This window comes from Aythya ferina (genome assembly GCF_964211825.1).
Source record: "Aythya ferina genome assembly, contig: HAP1_SCAFFOLD_1233, whole genome shotgun sequence".
NCBI classification, from domain to species: Eukaryota; Metazoa; Chordata; class Aves; order Anseriformes; family Anatidae; genus Aythya; species Aythya ferina.
The window spans coordinates 1-21,382 of NW_028180795.1; the positions used below are offsets into that span (position 1 = coordinate 1).

General features: G+C 63.8%; 2 protein-coding genes across 2 annotated transcripts; one reads left to right on the forward strand and one right to left on the reverse strand.

Annotated features, from left to right (window-relative positions):
• Positions 1-297: 297 nt before the first annotated feature.
• Positions 298-3,142, forward strand: SPAG7 (sperm associated antigen 7; the record flags this gene model as incomplete). The annotated part of the gene is made up of 5 exons (XM_084540582.1): positions 298-386; positions 473-557; positions 646-735; positions 1,725-1,878; positions 2,933-3,142. Coding segments are annotated over 5 exons (537 nt in total), but the record flags the coding sequence as incomplete, so codon positions are not given.
• A 74-nt stretch (positions 3,143-3,216) lies between these two features.
• On the reverse strand, positions 3,217-21,124 carry ENO3 (enolase 3). Its single transcript, XM_084540583.1, has 11 exons — positions 21,003-21,124; positions 19,041-19,136; positions 18,733-18,791; positions 18,570-18,639; positions 18,336-18,469; positions 15,812-16,034; positions 13,641-13,838; positions 5,183-5,384; positions 4,980-5,088; positions 4,803-4,861; positions 3,217-3,372 (listed from the first exon to the last, which is right to left on the reverse strand). Exons 1-11 carry the CDS (start codon positions 21,085-21,087, stop codon positions 3,303-3,305), a joined length of 1,305 nt encoding a protein of 434 aa, XP_084396709.1. The 5' UTR covers positions 21,088-21,124; the 3' UTR covers positions 3,217-3,302.
• Positions 21,125-21,382: the final 258 nt, after the last annotated feature.

A 21,382-nucleotide genomic window follows, 5' to 3' on the forward strand; every position in this document is an offset into this window, starting at 1 on the left:
CCCTGTTTTCCCCCCCACCCCCACCCCTTTTACCCCCCCCATTCTCCCCCGTGCCCCCCCCAATATGATGACCCCCCCAACCCCCCCCTCACCATGGGGACCCCCCCTTGCCCCCCCCACCCCCCATTTTTCCCCCCCTTTTCCCCCTTCCCCCCCAATATAATAACCCCCGTGCCCCCCCGCTCCCCGTGGGGACCCCCATTGTGCCCTCCCCCAATTAAAAATCCCCCCCTCTAATTAAAAATCCCCCCCTCTAATTAAAAATCCCCCCCCCTCATTAAAAATCCCCCCCCCCAGATGGAGCAGGAGGTCTCAGCCTTCATCCAGGCCAGCGGGGAGCCGCGGCGCCGCTTCCAGCCCATGACCAAGATCGAGCGCAGCATCCTGTGAGCTTCTTTTTTTTTGGGGGGGGGGGCTTTATTTAAAGGGGGGGGGTCTCATTTTAACCCCCCCCCCACTTTAAAAACCCCAGGCACGACGTGGCCGAGGTGGCCGGGCTGACCTCCTTCTCCTTCGGGGACGACGAGGACAGCCGCTACGTCATGGTCTTTAAAAAGGTCGGGGGGGGGTTTTTTAGGGCCGGGGGGGGGCTTTTAGGGTTGGGGGGGGGTCTGAGCTGTGCCCCCCACCCCAAAAAACCCCCAGGAATTTGCCCCCTCGGACGAGGAGCTGGAGGCCTATCGGCGCGGAGAGGAGTGGGACCCGGCCCGGGCGGAGGAGAGGCGGCGGCTGAAGGTGGGCGGGGCTTAAGGGAGGGGGCGGGGCTTGGGGGAGGGGGCGGGGTTTAGTGGGAGGGGGTGTGGCTTGATGGAGGGGGTGGGGATTAGTGGAGGGGGTGGGGTTTGGTGGGAGGGGTAGGGGTTTTGGGGAGGGGGAGGAGCTTGGGTGAGGGAGGGGCTTGGAGAAAGGGGAGGGGCTTGGGGAAAGGGGAGGGGCTTCAGGAAAGGGGAGGGGCTTCAGGAAAGGGGAGGGGCTTCAGGAAAGTAGGAGGTGATTGGGGAAAGGGGAGGGGCTTGAAGTGAAAGGGGCGGGGGTTAAAGAGAAGGGGAGGGGCTTAAGGTGAAAGAGGAGGGACTTAAGGCAAAAGGGGGAGGGGCTTGAAGCAAAAGGGGGAGGGCTTTAAGTGAAAGGGGAGGGGCTTGAGGCAAAAGGGGTGGGGATTAAGGCAAAGGGGGTGGGGCTTAAACAAAATGGGGAGGTGCCTAATGCAAAAAGGGTGGGGTTTAAAGAAAAGGGGGCGGGGCTTAAAAAGAGGAGCTTGGAGTGAAAGGGGCGGGGCTTGAAGCAAAAGGGGAGGGGCTTAAAGTCAAAGGGGGGTTAAAGTGAAAGGGCGGGGCTTAAGGCAAAGGGGGCGGGGCTTAAGACAAAGGGGGGCGGGGCTTAAGGCAAAGGGGGCTTAAAGTGAAAGGGGTGGAGCTTGAGGTGGAAGGGGAGGGGTTTGAAGTGAAAGGGGGAGGGGCTTAAGGCAAAAGGGGGAGGGGCTTAAGGCAAAAGGGGGGGCTTAAGGCAAAAGGGGAGGGGCTTAAGGCAAAAGGGGGAGGGGCTTAAGGCAATGGGGGAGTGGCTTAAGGCAAAATGGGAGGGGCTTAAGGCAAAAGGGGCGGGGCTTGATACACAAGGGGCACGGCTTGAAGCTAAAGAGGGCTTGAAGCAAAGGGGGCGTGGCTTGTGGGTGGGGGGCGTTGCCCACCGAAGCCCCGCCCCTTCCCCCCCCCCCCCCCCAGGAGCTGGCGGCGCAGCAGGAGGAGGCGGAGCTGGATCCGGGCCCCGCCCCCGGCCCCCCCAGCGACTACAAGGACAAATACCGGCACCTGATTGGCTGCCAGGCCGCCAAGGCCGCCGCCCGCACCATGCAGGCCAACAAGGCCTACGGCTGCGGTGAGGGGGGGGCACCGGGGGGGGGGGCACCAAGGGGGGGGGGGGCACCAAGGGGGGGGGGGCACCAAGGGGGGGGGGGATCTGGGGGGGGTGGTGGAGGGGGGGTATTGGGGGTGGGGGGGTGCTAAGGGGGTTATAGGAGGGCATGGGGGGGGGCAATGGGGCACTGGGGGGGGCCCCAAGGGGGGGGGGGGCCTGGGGGGGGGTTATGGGGGGGGAGGGGTCTGGGGGGGGTGGTGGAGGGGGGGTATTGGGGGTGGGGGGTGCTAAGGGGGTTATAGGAGGGCATGGGGGGGGCAATGGGGCACCGGGGGGGGGCAACAAGGGGGGGGGCACCAATGGGGGGGGCACCAATGGGGGGGGCGTATGGGGGGGGGAGGGGTCTGGGGAGGGTGGTGGAGGGGGGGTATTGGGGGTGGGGGGGTGCTAAGGGGGGCATTGGGGGGGTACAAGGGGGGGTAGTTCACTTGGGGGGGGCATGGGGGGGGTGGGGGGGTGGGGGGGCTGGGGGGGGCACAGGGAGGGGGTATGGGGGGGGAGGGGTCGGGGGGGGGATGGAGGGGGGGTATTGGGGGTGGGGGGTGCTAAGGGGGTTATAGGAGGGCATTGGGGGGGATGTGCCCTTGGGGGGGGGCACAGGGGGGGTAATTCCTTTGGGGGGGGGGGGGCACTGCCCCTGGGGGGACACAAGGGGGGGTAGTTCCTTTTGGGGGGGGGGCACGGGGGGGGGGTCAATGCCCCTAGGGGGGGTTCAAGGGGGGGGCAATTCCCTTGGGGGGGGCACTGGGGGGGTAATTCCGTTGGGGGGGGCACTTTGTGGGGTAATTCCCTTGGGGGGGGGGGGCAGTTCCCTTGGGGGGGGGCACCGGGGTCCCCTGATTGGGGGGGTCCCCTTATTTTTGGGACGTCTCCCTTCCTTTGGGGAGGTCTCCCTTGCTTTGGGGGGGCTCCCTTCAGCGCGGGGGGGCCCCCATCGGGGTCTCCCTTGCTGGGGGGGGGCCCCCGCTCACCCCCTGTCCTCCCCCCCCCCATTTTTTGTTCCCCCCCCCCCCAGTGCCCGTGGCCAACAAGCGGGACACGCGCTCCATCGAGGAGGCCATGAACGAGATCCGGGCCAAGAAGCGGCTGCGGCAGGCGGAGGACGAGGGGGGGGCCGGGGGGGCCTCGGCGTAGGCTTTTTTGGGGGGGGGGGCGAGCCCCCGGGGGGGGTATTTAACAACGGGGGGGGGCGCAAAAGGGGTCCATAAAGCTGCTCCCTTCCCAATGGTGTCGGTGTGTGCGAGCCCATAAAGAGGCTGGGACAAAACGGGGGGGGGGGCTTTGGAGCCTTTATTGAGGAGGGGGGGGTCACGGTGATCCCCGGGGGGGTCACGGTGGCCTCGTGGGGGGGGGGGTCGTGGTGTTTTGGTGTGCCCCCCCCCGTCTTATTTGGCTTTGGGGTTCCGGAATTTGCGCCCGGCGAACTTGGCTTTGTCCCCGAGAGCCTCCTCGATCCTGGGGGGGGGACACAAGGGGGTCAGGTTTTTTTTTTGGGGGGGGGGGGACACCCGTGGGGACACCCCCGAGTCTGTGGGGACACCCCGTGGCCGTGGGGACACCCAGGGATTTGGGGGGGGGGCGGAGAGGAGGGGGTGTTTTTCAAGGGGGGGGGCACACAGGGTGGGTGGGGGGGGGATTGGGGACACTTTGGGGCATGGGGACAATGGGGGGGGGACATTTGGGGACCCCTGGGGACATTTGGGGGCCCCCTTGGGGACATTTGGAGACATCTGGGGACCATTGGGGACATTTGGGGACCCCGTGGGAACATTTGGGGACCCCTCAGGGACATTTGGGGACCCCCTGGGGATATTTGGGGATGGTTGGGGACCCCTGGGGACCATTGGGGACATTTGGGGACCCCTTGGGGACATTTGGGGATGGTTGGGGACCCCCTGGGGACCCCTGAGGACCATTAGGGACATTTGGGACCATTGGGGACCCCCTGGGGACATTTGGGGATGACTGGGGACCATTGGGGACCTCTGGGGACATTTGGGGACCCCCCGGGGACCCCTTGGGACCATTGGGGACATTTGGGGACCCCCTGAGAACATTCGGAGACCCCCTGGGGACATTGGAGGACCCCTCGGGGACATTTGGGGACCCCCCCCCGGAGACATTTGGGGACCCCTGGGGACATTCAGGGATGGTTGGGGACCCCCGGGGACCATTGGGGACATTTGGGGACCCCCCTGGGGATATTTGGGGACCCCCTGGGGAAATTTGGGGACCTTCGGGGACCCCCTGGGGACAGTTGGGGACATTTGGGAACCCCTCAGGGACATTTGGGGACCCCCTGGGGATATTTGGGGATGGTTGGGGACCCCTGGGGACCATTGGGGACATTTGGGGACCCCTTGGGGACATTTGGGGATGGTTGGGGACCCCCTGGGGACCCCTGAGGACCATTAGGGACATTTGGGACCATTGGGGACCCCCTGGGGACATTTGGGGATGACTGGGGACCATTGGGGACCCCTGGGGACCTCTGGGGACATTTGGGGACCCCTTGGGACCATTGGGGACATTTGGGGACCCCCTGAGAACATTCGGAGACCCCCTGGGGACATTGGGGGACCCCTCGGGGACATTTGGGGACCCCCCCCGGAGACATTTGGGGACCCCTGGGGACATTCAGGGATGGTTGGGGACCCCCGGGGACCATTGGGGACATTTGGGGAACCCCCTGGGGACATTTGGGGACCTTCGGGGACCCCCTGGGGACAGTTGGGGACATTTGGGAACCCCTCGGGGGCATTTGGGGACCCCCTGGGGGCAGATGGGGATGGCTGGAGACCCCTGGGGACCATTGGGGACATTTGGGGACCCCCTGGGGACATTGGGGACCCCCCCCTTGGGGACATTTGGGGACCCCCCCTCACCTCATCAGCTGGTTGTACTTGGCCAAGCGCTCGGAGCGGCACGGGGCGCCCGTCTTGATCTTGGGGGGGCGAGAAAAAACAAAAAAAAAAACAAAACATAAGAACTTTGGGGACAAAACCAAAACTTGGGGACATTTGGGGACATTTTGGGGACATTTGGGGGGGGGGACACCCCACCTGGCCGGTGCAAAGCCCCACCACGAGGTCGGCGATGAAGGTGTCCTCGGTCTCCCCGGAGCGGTGGCTCACCATCACCCCCCAGCCGTGACTCTGGGCGAGCTTACACCTATTGGGGGTTATATTTTAGGGCCGGGGGGGGGCCATAATTAATTAAAATTAATTAAAATTAATTAAAATTAATTAAAAACGAGGGGACTCACGCCTGCACGGACTCGGTGACGGAGCCGATCTGGTTGACCTTGAGCAGGAGGCAGTTGCAGGCGCGCAGCTCGGCGGCGCGCTGGATGCGCCGGGGGTTGGTGACGGTCAGGTCGTCCCCCACCACCTGGATGTCCACCTGCGCCAGGAAGCGCTGCCAGCCCTCCCAGTCGTCCTGGTCGAAGGGGTCCTCGATGGACACCACTGCGGGGACACCCATGGGTGCTCGGGGGGGTGCTATGGGTGCCCCGGGTGCTCTGGGTGCCCTGGGTGCTATGTTGGTGCTGGGGGTGGTACAGGTGCTGGGGGTGTTATGGGGGTGCTGGGGGTGCTCTGGGGGTGCTATGTGGGTGTTATGGGTGCTATGGGTGCTATATGGGTGCTCTGGGTGCTATCTGGGTGCTGGGAGTGCTCTGGGTGCTCTGGGTGCTATGGGGGTGCTCCGGGTGCTGCAGGTGCTATGTAGGTGCTGGGGATGCTCTGGGTGCTATGTGGGTGCTCTGGGTGCTAGGTGGGTGCTCTGGGTGCTATGTGGGTGTTATGGGTGCTCTGGGTGCTAGGTGGGTGCTCTGGGTGCTGTGTGGGTGCTCTGGGTGCTGTGTGGGTGCTGCGGGGGTTGGTGACGGTCAGGTCGTCCCCCACCACCTGGATGTCCACCTGCGCCAGGAAGCGCTGCCAGCCCTCCCAGTCGTCCTGGTCGAAGGGGTCCTCGATGGACACCACTGCGGGGACACCCATGGGTGCTCGGGGGGGTGCCCCGGGTGGTCTGGGTGCTCTGGGTGCCCCGGGTGGTCTGGGTGCTATGTTGGTGCTGGGCATGCTGCGGGTGGTACAGGTGCTGGGGGTGTTATGGGGGTGCTGGGGGTGCTCTGGGGGTGTTGTGGGTGCTCTCGGGGTGCTATATGGGTGTTATGGGTGCTATGGGTGCTGTGGGTGCTATATGGGTGCTCTGGGTGTTATCTGGGTGCTGGGAGTGCTCTGGGTGCTCTGGGTGCTATGTGGGTGCTCCGGGTGCTGCAGGTGCTATGTAGGTGCTGGGGATGCTCTGGGTGCTATGTGGGTGCTCTGGGTGCTAGGTGGGTGCTCTGGGTGCTATGTGGGTGTTATGGGTGCTCTGGGTGCTAGGTGGGTGCTCTGGGTGCTCTGGGGGTGCTCTGGGTGCTGTGTGGGTGCTGCGGGGGTTGGTGACGGTCAGGTCGTCCCCCACCACCTGGATGTCCACCTGCGCCAGGAAGCGCTGCCAGCCCTCCCAGTCGTCCTGGTCGAAGGGGTCCTCGATGGACACCACTGCGGGGACACCCATGGGTGCTCTGGGGGGTGCTATGGGCGCCCCGGGTGGTGTGGGTGCTCTGGGTTCTATGTTGGTGCTGGGCGTGCTGAAGGTGCTGGGAGAGCTGCAGGTGTTGCAGGTGCTCTGGGGGTGCTGGGGGTGCTATATGGGTGTTATGGGTGCTATGGGTGCTGTGGGTGCTATGGGTGCTATATGGGTGCTATGGGTGCTATCTGGGTGCTGGGAGTGCTCTGGGTGCTCTGGGTGCTGCAGGTGCTATGTAGGTGCAGGGGATGCTCTGGGTGCTATGTGGGTGCTCTGGGTGCTAGGTGGGTGCTATGGGTGCTAGGTGGGTGCTCTGGGTGCTCTGGGTGCTCTGGGGGTGCTCTGGGGGTGCTCTGGGTGCTGTGTGGGTGCTGCGGGGGTTGGTGACGGTCAGGTCGTCCCCCACCACCTGGATGTCCACCTGCGCCAGGAAGCGCTGCCAGCCCTCCCAGTCGTCCTGGTCGAAGGGGTCCTCGATGGACACCACTGCGGGGACACCCATGGGTGCTCGGGGGGGTGCTATGGGTGCCCCGGGTGCTCTGGGTGCTATGTTGGTGCTGGGGGTGCTGCGGGTGGTACAGGTGCTGGGGGTGTTATGGGGGTGTTGTGGGTGCTCTGGGGGTGCTATGTGGGTGTTATGGGTGCTATGGGTGCTATATGGGTGCTGGGAGTGCTCTGGGTGCTCTGGGTGCTATGTGGGTGCTCTGGGTGCTGCAGGTGCTATGTAGGTGCAGGGGATGCTCTGGGTGCTATGTGGGTGCTCTGGGTGCTATGTGGGTGCTATGGGTGCTAGGTGGGTGCTCTGGGTGCTCTGGGTGCTCTGGGGGTGCTCTGGGTGCTGTGTGGGTGCTGCGGGGGTTGGTGACGGTCAGGTCGTCCCCCACCACCTGGATGTCCACCTGCGCCAGGAAGCGCTGCCAGCCCTCCCAGTCGTCCTGGTCGAAGGGGTCCTCGATGGACACCACTGCGGGGACACCCATGGGTGCTCGGGGGGGTGCTATGGGCGCCCCGGGTGGTGTGGGTGCTCTGGGTGCTATGTTGGTGCTGGGGGTGGTACAGGTGCTGGGGGTGTTATGGGGGTGCTGGGGGTGCTCTGGGGGTGCTATGTGGGTGTTATGGGTGCTATGGGTGCTATATGGGTGCTCTGGGTGCTATCTGGGTGCTGGGAGTGCTCTGGGTGCTCTGGGTGCTATGGGGGTGCTCCGGGTGCTGCAGGTGCTATGTAGGTGCTGGGGATGCTCTGGGTGCTATGTGGGTGCTCTGGGTGCTGCAGGTGCTATGTAGGTGCTGGGGATGCTCTGGGTGCTATGTGGGTGCTCTGGGTGCTAGGTGGGTGCTCTGGGTGCTATGTGGGTGTTATGGGTGCTCTGGGTGCTAGGTGGGTGCTCTGGGTGCTCTGGGGGTGCTCTGGGTGCTGTGTGGGTGCTGCGGGGGTTGGTGACGGTCAGGTCGTCCCCCACCACCTGGATGTCCACCTGCGCCAGGAAGCGCTGCCAGCCCTCCCAGTCGTCCTGGTCGAAGGGGTCCTCGATGGACACCACTGCGGGGACACCCATGGGTGCTCGGGGGGGTGCTATGGGTGCCCCGGGTGCTCTGGGTGCTATGTTGGTGCTGGGGGTGCTGCGGGTGGTACAGGTGCTGGGGGTGTTATGGGGGTGTTGTGGGTGCTCTGGGGGTGCTATGTGGGTGTTATGGGTGCTATGGGTGCTATATGGGTGCTGGGAGTGCTCTGGGTGCTCTGGGTGCTATGTGGGTGCTCTGGGTGCTGCAGGTGCTATGTAGGTGCAGGGGATGCTCTGGGTGCTATGTGGGTGCTCTGGGTGCTATGTGGGTGCTATGGGTGCTAGGTGGGTGCTCTGGGTGCTCTGGGTGCTCTGGGGGTGCTCTGGGTGCTGTGTGGGTGCTGCGGGGGTTGGTGACGGTCAGGTCGTCCCCCACCACCTGGATGTCCACCTGCGCCAGGAAGCGCTGCCAGCCCTCCCAGTCGTCCTGGTCGAAGGGGTCCTCGATGGACACCACTGCGGGGACACCCATGGGTGCTCTGGGGGGTGCTATGGGCGCCCCGGGTGGTGTGGGTGCTCTGGGTTCTATGTTGGTGCTGGGCGTGCTGAAGGTGCTGGGAGAGCTGCAGGTGTTGCAGGTGCTCTGGGGGTGCTGGGGGTGCTATATGGGTGTTATGGGTGCTATGGGTGCTGTGGGTGCTATGGGTGCTATATGGGTGCTATGGGTGCTATCTGGGTGCTGGGAGTGCTCTGGGTGCTCTGGGTGCTGCAGGTGCTATGTAGGTGCAGGGGATGCTCTGGGTGCTATGTGGGTGCTCTGGGTGCTAGGTGGGTGCTATGGGTGCTAGGTGGGTGCTCTGGGTGCTCTGGGTGCTCTGGGGGTGCTCTGGGGGTGCTCTGGGTGCTGTGTGGGTGCTGCGGGGGTTGGTGACGGTCAGGTCGTCCCCCACCACCTGGATGTCCACCTGCGCCAGGAAGCGCTGCCAGCCCTCCCAGTCGTCCTGGTCGAAGGGGTCCTCGATGGACACCACTGCGGGGACACCCATGGGTGCTCGGGGGGGTGCTATGGGTGCCCCGGGTGCTCTGGGTGCTATGTTGGTGCTGGGGGTGCTGCGGGTGGTACAGGTGCTGGGGGTGTTATGGGGGTGTTGTGGGTGCTCTGGGGGTGCTATGTGGGTGTTATGGGTGCTATGGGTGCTATATGGGTGCTGGGAGTGCTCTGGGTGCTCTGGGTGCTATGTGGGTGCTCTGGGTGCTGCAGGTGCTATGTAGGTGCAGGGGATGCTCTGGGTGCTATGTGGGTGCTCTGGGTGCTATGTGGGTGCTATGGGTGCTAGGTGGGTGCTCTGGGTGCTCTGGGTGCTCTGGGGGTGCTCTGGGTGCTGTGTGGGTGCTGCGGGGGTTGGTGACGGTCAGGTCGTCCCCCACCACCTGGATGTCCACCTGCGCCAGGAAGCGCTGCCAGCCCTCCCAGTCGTCCTGGTCGAAGGGGTCCTCGATGGACACCACTGCGGGGACACCCATGGGTGCTCGGGGGGGTGCTATGGGCGCCCCGGGTGGTGTGGGTGCTCTGGGTGCTATGTTGGTGCTGGGGGTGGTACAGGTGCTGGGGGTGTTATGGGGGTGCTGGGGGTGCTCTGGGGGTGCTATGTGGGTGTTATGGGTGCTATGGGTGCTATATGGGTGCTCTGGGTGCTATCTGGGTGCTGGGAGTGCTCTGGGTGCTCTGGGTGCTATGGGGGTGCTCCGGGTGCTGCAGGTGCTATGTAGGTGCTGGGGATGCTCTGGGTGCTATGTGGGTGCTCTGGGTGCTAGGTGGGTGCTCTGGGTGCTATGTGGGTGTTATGGGTGCTCTGGGTGCTAGGTGGGTGCTCTGGGTGCTCTGGGGGTGCTCTGGGTGCTGTGTGGGTGCTGCGGGGGTTGGTGACGGTCAGGTCGTCCCCCACCACCTGGATGTCCACCTGCGCCAGGAAGCGCTGCCAGCCCTCCCAGTCGTCCTGGTCGAAGGGGTCCTCGATGGACACCACTGCGGGGACACCCATGGGTGCTCAGGGGGGTGCTATGGGTGCCCCGGGTGCTCTGGGTGCTATGTTGGTGCTGGGCGTGCTGAAGGTGGTACAGGTGCTGGGAGCATTATGTGGGTGCTGGGGGTGCTCTGGGGGTGTTGTGGGTGCTCTGGGGGTGCTATGTGGGTGTTATGGGTGCTATGGGTGCTATATGGGTGCTATGGGTGCTATCTGGGTGCTGGGAGTGCTCTGGGTGCTCTGGGTGCTATGTGGGTGCGCTGGGTGCTGCAGGTGCTATGTAGGTGCTGGGGATGCTCTGGGTGTTATGTGGGTGCTCTGGGTGCTCTGGGGGTGCTGAGGGTGCTCTGTGGGTGCTATGGGTGCTCTGGGTGCTAGGTGGGTGCTCTGGGTGCTCTGGGGGTGCTCTGGGTGCTGTGTGGGTGCTGCGGGGGTTGGTGACGGTCAGGTCGTCCCCCACCACCTGGATGTCCACCTGCGCCAGGAAGCGCTGCCAGCCCTCCCAGTCGTCCTGGTCGAAGGGGTCCTCGATGGACACCACTGCGGGGACACCCATGGGTGCTCGGGGGGGTGCTATGGGTGCTCCGGGTGCTCTGGGTGCTATGTTGGTGCTGGGGGTGCTGCGGGTGGTACAGGTGCTGGGGATGTTATGGGGGTGTTGTGGGTGCTCTGGGGGTGCTATGTGGGTGTTATGGGTGCTGTGGGTGCTATATGGGTGCTATGGGTGCTCTGGGTGCTATCTGGGTGCTGGGAGTGCTCTGGGTGCTGCAGGTGCTATGTAGGTGCTGGGGATGCTCTGGGTGCTCTGTGGGTGCTCTGGGTGCTGGGGATGCTACGGATGCTCTGTGGGTGCTATGGGTGCTCTGGGGGTGCTGAGGGTGCTGTGTGGGTGCTGGGGGTGCTCTGGGTGCTATGTGGGTGCTCTGGGTGCTATCTGGGTGCTGGGAGTGCTCTGGGTGCTGGGAGTGCTATGTGGGTGCTCTGGGTGCTGCAGGTGCTATGTAGGTGCTGGGGATGCTCTGGGTGCTATGTGGGTGCTCTGGGTGCTAGGTGGGTGCTCTGGGTGCTGCAGGTGCTATGTAGGTGCTGGGGATGCTCTGGGTGCTCTGTGGGTGCTCTGGGTGCTGGGGATGCTACGGATGCTCTGGGAGTGCTATGGGTGCTCTGGGGGTGCTGAGGGTGCTGTGTGGGTGCTGGGGGTGCTCTGGGTGCTATGTGGGTGCTATGGGTGCTCTGGGGGTGCTCTGGGTGCTGTGTGGGTGCTGCGGGGGTTGGTGACGGTCAGGTCGTCCCCCACCACCTGGATGTCCACCTGCGCCAGGAAGCGCTGCCAGCCCTCCCAGTCGTCCTGGTCGAAGGGGTCCTCGATGGACACCACTGCGGGGACACCCATGGGTGCTCTGGGGGGTGCTATGGGCGCCCCGGGTGCTCTGGGTGCTCTGGGTGCTCTAGGTGCTATGTTGGTGCTGGGGGTGGTACAGGTGCTGGGGGTGTTATGGGGGTGTTGTGGGTGCTATATGGGTGCTATGGGTGCTATGGGTGCTATATGGGTGCTATGGGTGCTGTGGGTGCTATATGGGTGCTCTGGGTGCTATCTGGGTGCTGGGAGTGCTCTGGGTGCTCTGGGTGCTATGGGGGTGCTCTGGGTGCTGCAGGTGCTATGTAGGTGCTGGGGATGCTCTGGGTGCTCTGTGGGTGCTCTGGGTGCTAGGTGGGTGCTATGTGGGTGTTATGGGTGCTCTGGGTGCTGTGTGGGTGCTCTGGGTGCTGTGTGGGTGCTGCGGGGGTTGGTGACGGTCAGGTCGTCCCCCACCACCTGGATGTCCACCTGCGCCAGGAAGCGCTGCCAGCCCTCCCAGTCGTCCTGGTCGAAGGGGTCCTCGATGGACACCACTGCGGGGACACCCATGGGTGCTCTGGGGGGTGCTATGGGCGCCCCGGGTGCTCTGGGTGCTCTGGGTGCTCTAGGTGCTATGTTGGTGCTGGGGGTGGTACAGGTGCTGGGGGTGTTATGGGGGTGTTGTGGGTGCTATATGGGTGCTATGGGTGCTATGGGTGCTATATGGGTGCTATGGGTGCTGTGGGTGCTATATGGGTGCTCTGGGTGCTATCTGGGTGCTGGGAGTGCTCTGGGTGCTCTGGGTGCTATGGGGGTGCTCTGGGTGCTGCAGGTGCTATGTAGGTGCTGGGGATGCTCTGGGTGCTCTGTGGGTGCTCTGGGTGCTAGGTGGGTGCTATGTGGGTGTTATGGGTGCTCTGGGTGCTGTGTGGGTGCTCTGGGTGCTGTGTGGGTGCTGCGGGGGTTGGTGACGGTCAGGTCGTCCCCCACCACCTGGATGTCCACCTGCGCCAGGAAGCGCTGCCAGCCCTCCCAGTCGTCCTGGTCGAAGGGGTCCTCGATGGACACCACTGCGGGGACACCCATGGGTGCTCTGGGGGGTGCTATGGGTGCTCCGGGTGCTCTGGGTGCTATGTTGGTGCTGGGGGTGCTGCGGGTGGTACAGGTGCTGGGGGTGTTATGGGGGTGCTGGGGGTGCTCTCGGGGTGCTATATGGGTGTTATGGGTGTTATGGGTGCTATGGGTGCTATCTGGGTGCTGGGAGTGCTCTGGGTGCTCTGGGTGCTATGTGGGTGCTCTGGGTGCTATGTGGGTGCTACAGGTGGTGTGGGTGCTATGTGGGTGCTGCAGGTGCTCTGGGGGTGCTCTGGGTGCTGTGTGGGTGCTATGTGGGTGCTGCAGGTACTCTGGGGGTGCTATGGGTGCTATGGGTGCTGGTGATGACCCCCCCCCAGTACAGCCCTGCGCCCCTGAAGCCACACCAGTGCCTCCCAGTTCTCCCCAGTGCCTGCCTAGAGACCCCCAGTGCCTCCCAGCTCTCCCCAGTGCCCGTCTACAGACCCTGCTGTGCCTCCCAGTTCACCCCAGTGCCTCCCATTTCACCCAGAACCCCCCAACCCCCCCCCAAACCCACCTCCATCCCCCCCTCCACCACCCCCCATCCCTGTAAACCCCCCCTACCCCAAAAAACCCCCCCTTCCCAGTGCCTCCCAGCAAAACCATCCTAACGCCCAACCCTATACGAGCCCCTAGAGAATCCCCCCGACCCCCCAAACCCCCCAAAACCCCCCCGACCCCCCCGTACCGGGGTAGTTCTTGATGAAGCTCTGGTAGAGCCCCTGAAGCCACACCAGTGCCTCCCAGTTCTGCCCAGTGCCTGCCTAGAGACCTCCCAGTGCCTCCCAGTTCTCCCCAGTGCCTCCCAGTTCTCCCCAGTGGCTGCCTAGAGACCCCCCAGTGCCTCCCAGTTCTCCCCAGTGGCTGCCTAGAGACCCCCCAGTGCCTCCCAGTTCTCCCCAGTGGCTGCCTAGAGACCTCCCAGTGCCTCCCAGTTCACCCCAGTGCCTCCCATTTCACCCAGAACCCCCCAAACCCACCTCCATCCCCCCCTCCACCACCCCCTATCCCTATAAAACCCCCCAGCAACCCCCCACCCCCCAAAAAAACCCCCTTCCCAGTGCCTCCCAGCAAAACCAGCCTTACGCCCAACCCTATACGAGCCCCTAGAGAATCCCCCCGACCCCCCAAACCCCCCCAAACCCCCCCGACCCCCCCCCGTACCGGGGTAGTTCTTGATGAAGCTCTGGTAGAGCTGCCCCAGCTGCTCCCCCGAGATCAGGCGTTTGGGGTCGGGGGGGGACTTGAAGTCGAGGTCGTAGCGCCCGTCGCGACAGAACTCGGAGGCCGCCACGTCCATCCCGATGACGACCTTGTCGGGATAGCCGGCCTGCGCGATAGCCGCCTTCAGCAGCTCCAGAGCTGGGGGGGGGGGAGATAAGGGGTGTTAGGACCCCCCCCCGGAGTCGTCGAGTCCGGTGGGATCAGCGCCCAAAAGTAGAGGGAGCGTTCCCCAAAATTAGAGGGAATGTGCCCTAAAATTAACGGGATCGACCCCCAAAAGTAGAGGGAATGTCCCCTAAAATTAATGGGATCGACCCCCAAAAGTAGAGGGAGTATCCCCTAAAATTAATGCGACCAACCCCCAAAATTAGCAGGATCACCCCCCAAAATTAGTGGGAATATCCCCTAAAATTATTAGGATCACCCTCCAAAATTAGTGGGATTATCCCCTAAAACTAGCAGGAATATCCCCTAAAATTAGTGGGAGCACCCCAAAAAAAGAGTGGGGTTATCCCCCAAAATAGAGGGAGCACCCCTCGAAAGTAGAGGGAGTATCCCCTAAAATTAATGGGACCACCCCCCAAAATTAGCAGGAGCATCCCCCCAAAATTAGTGGGACCAACCCCCAAAAGTAGAGGGACGACCCCCAAAAATTAGGGAGACCATTCCCAAAAATTAGCGGGAATATCCCCTAAAATTAATGGGACCACCCCCCAAAATTAGCAGAATGATCCCCCCAAATTAGCGGGAATATCCCCCAAAATTAGCAGGAGCATCCCCTAAAATTAGCAGGAATATCCCCCAAAATTAATGGGACCACCCCCCAAAATTAGAGGGACCACCCCCCAAAATTAACGGGACCACCCCCCAAAATTAGAGGCACATTTGGACGCCCCCTTCTTTCTTCCTCCTCCTAGACCATGAGTCTAGGCCTTGAGTGCCAAGGGCGCGTCCATTGGGACCACCCCCCAAAATTAATGGGACCACCCCCCAAAATTAACGGGATCACCCCCCAAAATTAGAGGGACCGCCCCCCAAAATTAACGGGACCACCCCCCAAAATTAGAGGGACATTTGGACGCCCCCTTCTTTCTTCCTTCTCCTAGACCATGAGTCTAGGCCTTGAGTGCCAAGGGCACGTCCATTGGGACCACCCCCCAAAATTAATGGGACCACCCCCCAAAATTAACGGGTTCACCCCCCAAAATTAACGGGACCACCCCCCCAAAATTAGAGGGACATTTGGACGCCCCCTTCCTTCCTCCTCCTCCACCACGGGGGTTGATGAGTGCCAAGGGTGCGTCCATTGGGACCACCCCCAAAAAATTAACGGGAACACCCCCCAAAAAATTAACGGGACCACCCCCCAAAATTGGCAGAATTATCCCCTAAAATTAGAGGGACCACCCCCCAAAATTAGAGGGACCACCCCCCAAAATTAGAGGGACATTTGGACGCCCCCTTCCTTCCTCCTCCTCCACCACGGGGGTTGATGAGTGCCAAGGGCGCGTCCATTGGGACCACCCCCCAAAAAATTAACGGGACCACCCCCAAAATTAGAGGGACCACCCCCCAAAATTAACGAGACCACCCCCAAAAATTAGAGGGACATTTGGACGCCCCCTTCTTTCTTCCTCCTCCTAGACCATGAGTCTAGGCCTTGAGTGCCAAGGGCGCGTCCATTGGGACCACCCCTCAAAATTAATGGGACCACCCCCCAAAATTAATGGGATCACCCCCCAAAATTAGATTAATCACCCCCCAAAATTAGAGGGACATTTGGACGCCCCCTTCCTTCGTCCTCCTCCACCACGGGGGTTGATGAGTGCCAAGGGTGCGTCCATCGGGACCACCCCCAAAAAATTAACGGGACCACCCCCAAAATCATCCGAACCTTCGCCCCCCCCCCCCCAACTTCCCCGGGACCTTTGTGGGGGGGGGGGGCCACGCGTTGCTGGTGCCCTTTCCACCCCCCCCCCCCCTCCCCCGTAGCCTTTCTCGTGTTACGGCCACCGGCGCTCGTTCCACCGCGGCGCGGCGAAACCCAAAACCGCGGCGCTAAAAGTAGCGCGCCCCCCCGCCCCCCCCCCGCCCCCGAAACCCCCCCCCACCTTCGTTATTCTCCAAAATATTGGGGGCGAAGCCGCCCTCGTCGCCCACGTTGGTGGCGTCCTTGCCGTACTTGGCCTTGATGACGCCCTTGAGGCTGTGGTAGACCTCGGCGCCGATGCGCATGGCCTCGCGGAAGGACGCGGCGCCCACCGGCAGCACCATGAACTCCTGCATGGCCAGCTTGTTCCCGGCGTGCGACCCCCCGTTGATCACGTTGAAGGCCTGGGGGGGGGTTAATGGGGTCGGGGGGGGGGCGTGGGAACGGGTTTCGGACCCCCCCCGCCACCCACACACGCCCAACTCTGAGGGGTAAGGAGCGCCGGAGAGAGGCGCGGCGGAGACGCGGCCGAAGGCCGGCAAGGTGTTGGGGGCGCCCCCCCCGCAAGACTTAGTGACCACGCCCAAAAATTAATGACCCCCCCCCAAGACTTAATGACCCCCCCAAAAATTAATGACACCCCCCGAGACCCAAATGACCCCCCCAAGACCCAACGAGCCCCCCCAAGAACCAACAACCAAGACCCAATGACCCCCCCAAGACCCCAACGACCCCCCCCAAGATGAAATGACCCCCCCAAGAACCCAACGACCCCTCCAAGACCCCAACGACCCCCCCCAAAGACTCAATGACCCCCCCAAAAATTAATGACCCCCCCCAAGACCCAATGACCCCCCCCAAGATGAAATTACTCCGCCAAGAACCAACAACCAAGACCCAATTACCCTCCAAAGACCCAACGACCCCCCCCAAGAACCCAACGACCCCCCCCAAAGACTCAATGACCCAAGACCCAATGACCCTTCCCAAGAGCCATTGACCCCCCCAAGACCCAATGACCCCCCTCATGACCCAAACGACCCCTCCAAGACCCCAACGACCCCCCCAAGATGAAATGACTCTCCCAAGAACCAATGAACCCCCCAAGACCCCAATGACCCAACGATGACCTCCCAAAACCCAACGATGCCCCCCAAAACCCAACGGGGACCCCCCCAAGCCCCAATGACCCGCCCCAAAGACCCAATCACCCAATGATGCCCCCCAAAACCCAACGATGACCCCCCAAAACCCCCAACCAGGATCCTCAGAACCCAATGATGCCCCCCAAAACCCAACGGTGCCCCCCCAAAACCCAACGATGACCCCCAAAACCCAACGATGACCCCTTAAAACCCAACGATGACCCTCCAAAACTCAACGATGAACCCCAAAACCCAACGATGAACCCCAAAACCCAACGGCGCCCCCCAAAACCCAACGATGACCCCCCAACCCCAACAGCACCTCATCAAAACCCAACGATGACCCCCCAAAACCCAACGACGCCCCCCAAAACCCAACGGCGACCCCCCAAAACCCAACAGTGACCCCTCAAAACACCCAACAAGGATCCCCAAAACCCAACGATGCCCCCCAAAACCCAACTGCGACCCCCAAAACCCAACTGCGACCCCCAAAACCCAACTGCGACCCCCAAAACCCAACGGCACCCCCCCAAAACCCAACGGCACCCCCCCAAAACCCAACGGCACCCCCCCAAAACCCAACTGCGACCCCCAAAACCCAACTGCGACCCCCAAAACCCAACTGCGACCCCCAAAACCCAACGACACCTCCTCAAAACCCAACGATGACCCCCAAAACCCAACGGCACCCCCCCAAAACCCAACGGCACCTCCTCAAAACCCAACGATGACCCCCAAAACCCAACGGCGCCCCCCCAAAACCCAACGGCGCCCCCCCAAAACCCAACGGCGCCCCCCCAAAACCCAACAATGACCCTCCAAAACCCAACTGCGACCCCCCAAAACCCAACAGCGCCCCCCCAAAACCCAACGACACCTCCTCAAAACCCAACGATGACCCCCAAAACCCAACGGAGACCCCCCAAAACCCAACGGCGCCCCCCCAAAACCCAACGGCGCCCAACCAAAACCCAACAATGACCCTCCAAAACCCAACTATAACCCCCAAAACCCAACGGCGCCCCCCCAAAACCCAACGACACCCCCCCAAAACCCAATGACACCTCCTCAAAACCCAACGGAGACCCCCCAAAGCCCAACGGCGCCCCCCAAAAACCCAACGGCGCCCAACCAAAACCCAACAATGACCCTCCAAAACCCAACTATAACCCCCAAAACCCAACGGCGCCCCCCCAAAACCCAATGGCACCTCCTCAAAACCCAACGATGACCCCGAAAACCCAACGATGACCCCCAAAACCCAACTATCACCCCCCAAAACCCAACGGCACCCCCCCAAAACCCAACGGCGCCCCCCCAAAACCCAACGATGCCCCTCAAAACCCAACGGCGCCCCCCTAAAACCCAACTGCGCCCCCCCAAAACCCAACGACACCTCCTCAAAACCCAACTGCGCCCCCCCAAAACCCAACTGCGCCCCCCCAAAACCCAACGGCGCCCCCCCAAAACCCAACGGCGCCCCCCCAAAACCCAACAATGACCCCCCAAAACCCAACTGCGACCCCCCCAAAACCCAACGCGCCCCCCCAGCGTTACCGGCACGGGCAGGATGAGGTCGGAGTTGCCGGCCAGGTCGGCGATGTGCTGGTAGAGCGGGACGCCCTTCTCCGCCGCGCCGGCCTTGCAGACGGCCAACGACACCCCCAGGATGGCATTCGCCCCGAATTTGGCTGCGGGGGGGGGGGCGAGAAGAAGAGGATTGAGTGTGGGGGGGGTCCTTGAGGGGCGGGGGGCACGGTGCAAGGCGGGGGGGGGGGCACAGGGGCGTACATTTGTTCTCGGTGCCGTCCATTTCGATCATCAGCTTGTCGATCTTCTCCTGCTCCACCACGCTGATTTTCTAGGGGGGGGTCAAAATTTAGGGTTTGCCCCCCCCCCCTCCCTAATTTGGGGTTTTTCCCCCCCCTTTTTGCCCCCCACCCCACGCACTCACCTTCTCCACCAGAGCGGGGCCGATGGTCTTGTTGATGTGCTCCACGGCCTTCAGCACACCTGGGGGGGGGGGCACTTTTTTGGGACCCCCCCCACCCATTTTTTGGTGGGGGGGGTCTTTGGGGTCATTGGGGACCCAATTTGGATCCTACGGGGTCGTTGGGATTGGAGAGCCCGCCTGGATTTGGGAGGGTTTAGGGGGGGTTGGGGGCTTCGGGGGGGGGTCACCGGGACTCAGGGGGGTCTGGGGGGGTGGGGGGGGGGTCCTGGGGGTTCTCCCCCCCCCAAAAAAAAAAGTCCCTGTCCCACCTTTGCCCAGGTAGCGGCTCTTGTCCCCATCGCGCAGCTCCAGCGCCTCGTGGATCCCGGTCGAGGCTCCGCTGGGGACGGCGGCGCGGAAACGGCCTGGGGGGGGGACGGGGGGGGGGACACAAAATGAGGTCGTGACCCCCCCACCACCCCGTGGTGTCCCCATATCCCCCCCCCCACCCCCATCGTGTCCCCCAATCCCCCCCCCGTGTACCCAAAGCCCCCCCCGTGCCCCCAACACCCCCCCCAAAGTCCCCAACACCCCTTATTCCCGCACCCCCCTGGTGTCCCCAAAGCCCCCCCATGTCCCCAACGTCCCCAAATCCCCCCCCCACGTCCCCAAACCCCCCCCCGTGTCCCAAATGCCCCCCCCATGTCCCCAACGCCCCCCCCACGTCCCCAAATCCCCCCCCCGTGTCCCAAATGCCCCCCCCCATGTCCCCAAATCCCCCCCCCAAAGCCCCCAACACCCCCCTATTCCCCCACCCCCCTGGTGTCCCCAAAGCCCCCCCATGTCCCCAACGCTCCCCCAATGTCCCCAACGTCCCCAACCCCCCCCCGTGTCCCAAATGCCCCCCCCATGTCCCCAAATCCCCCCCCCCCATGCCCCCAACACCCCCCCCAAAGTCCCCAACACCCCCATGCCCCCACCCCCCTGGTGTCTCCAAAGCCCCCCCATGTCCCCAACGCTCCCCCAATGTCCCCAACGTCCCCAAATCCCCCCCCCATGTCCCCAAAGCCCCCCCCAAGGTCCCTAACCCCCCCCCCAAGTCCCCAACACCCCCATGCCCTCAACCCCCTGGTGTCCCCAAAGCCCCCCCATGTCCCCAACGCCCCCCCCGTGTCCCCAACGTCCCCAAATCCCCCCCCCATGTCCCCAAAGCCCCCCCCACGTCCCCAAATCCCCCCCCATGTCCCCAAAGCCCCCCCAAAGCCCCCCATGCCCTCAACCCCCTGGTGTCCCCAACGCCCCCCATGCCCCCCCCCATGTCCCCAACGTCCCCAAATCCCCCCCCCATGTCCCCAAAGCCCCCCCAACACCCCCATGCCCTTAACCCCCTCGTGTCCCCAACGCCCCCCACGCCCCCCCCATGTCCCCAACGTCCCCAAACCCCCCCCCACGTCCCCAAATCCCCCCCGTGTCCCAAATCCCCCCCCCCGGTGCCCCCAACACCCCCCCCAAAGCCCCCAACACCCCCATGCCCTCAACCCCCTGGTGTCCCCAAAGCCCCCCCACGTCCCCAACGCTCCCCCAATGTCCCCAACGCCCCCAAATCCCCCCCCCATGTCCCCAAAGCCCCCCCCCAAAGCCCCCAACACCCCCTATTCCCCCACCCCCCTGGTGTCCCCAAAGCCCCCCCATGTCCCCAACGTCCCCAAATCCCCCCCCACGTCCCCAAACCCCCCCCCCATGTCCCCAAATCCCCCCCCCAGGTCCCTAACCCCCCCCCCAAGTCCCCAACACCCCCCATGCCCCCATCCCCCTGGTGTCCCCAAAGCCACCCCATGTCCCCAACACCCCCCACGCCCCCCCCCTTGTCCCCAACGCCCCCAAATCCCCCCCCCACGTCCCCAAACCCCCCCCCATGTCCCCAACGTCCCCAACCCCCCCCCCATGTCCCAGACGCCCCCCCCACGTCCCCAAATCCCCCCCCGGTGCCCCCAACACCCCCCATGCCCCCACCCCCCTGGTGTCCCCAAAGCCCCCCCATGTCCCCAGTGTCCCCAACGCCCCCCCCCCCATGTCCCAGACGACCCCCCCCATGTCCCCAATGTCCCCAACGCCCCCCCCCACGTCCCAGACGCCCCCCCCACGTCCCCAAATCTCCCCCCCATGCCCCCAAATCCCCCCCCAAAGCCCCAACACCCCCCATGTCCCTAACTCCCTTGTGTCCCCAAAGCCCCCCCACGTCCCCAACCCCCCCCCCAATGTCCCCAAATGCCCCCCCCCGGTGCCCCCACCCTTGGCCGTGTGCAGGTCCACCTCCACCGTGGGGTTCCCCCGGGAGTCCAGGATCTCCCTGGCCACGATCTTCTGGATGGACATTTCTGGGGGGGGGGCACATTAACATTGGGACCCCCCCCCAGCTCTTTGTACCCCCCCCAGCCCTCTCTGCCCCCCCCCGTGCCCATAAACCCCCCCCAAACCCCATCCCCCCCCCCCAATAGGTGCTCACTGCTGGGTGCTGCGGTTCTGCTCCCCGAGGGGGGGCCCCCAGGGGGTATTTATGGCCCCCCCCCCCCCCGTGGCCCCCCCCCCACCCTCTGCTACCCCAGGTTATTTTTAGGCCCCCCCTAAAGGTCGGAGTGCCAGGAAAGGGCACGGTAACACGAGACCCCCC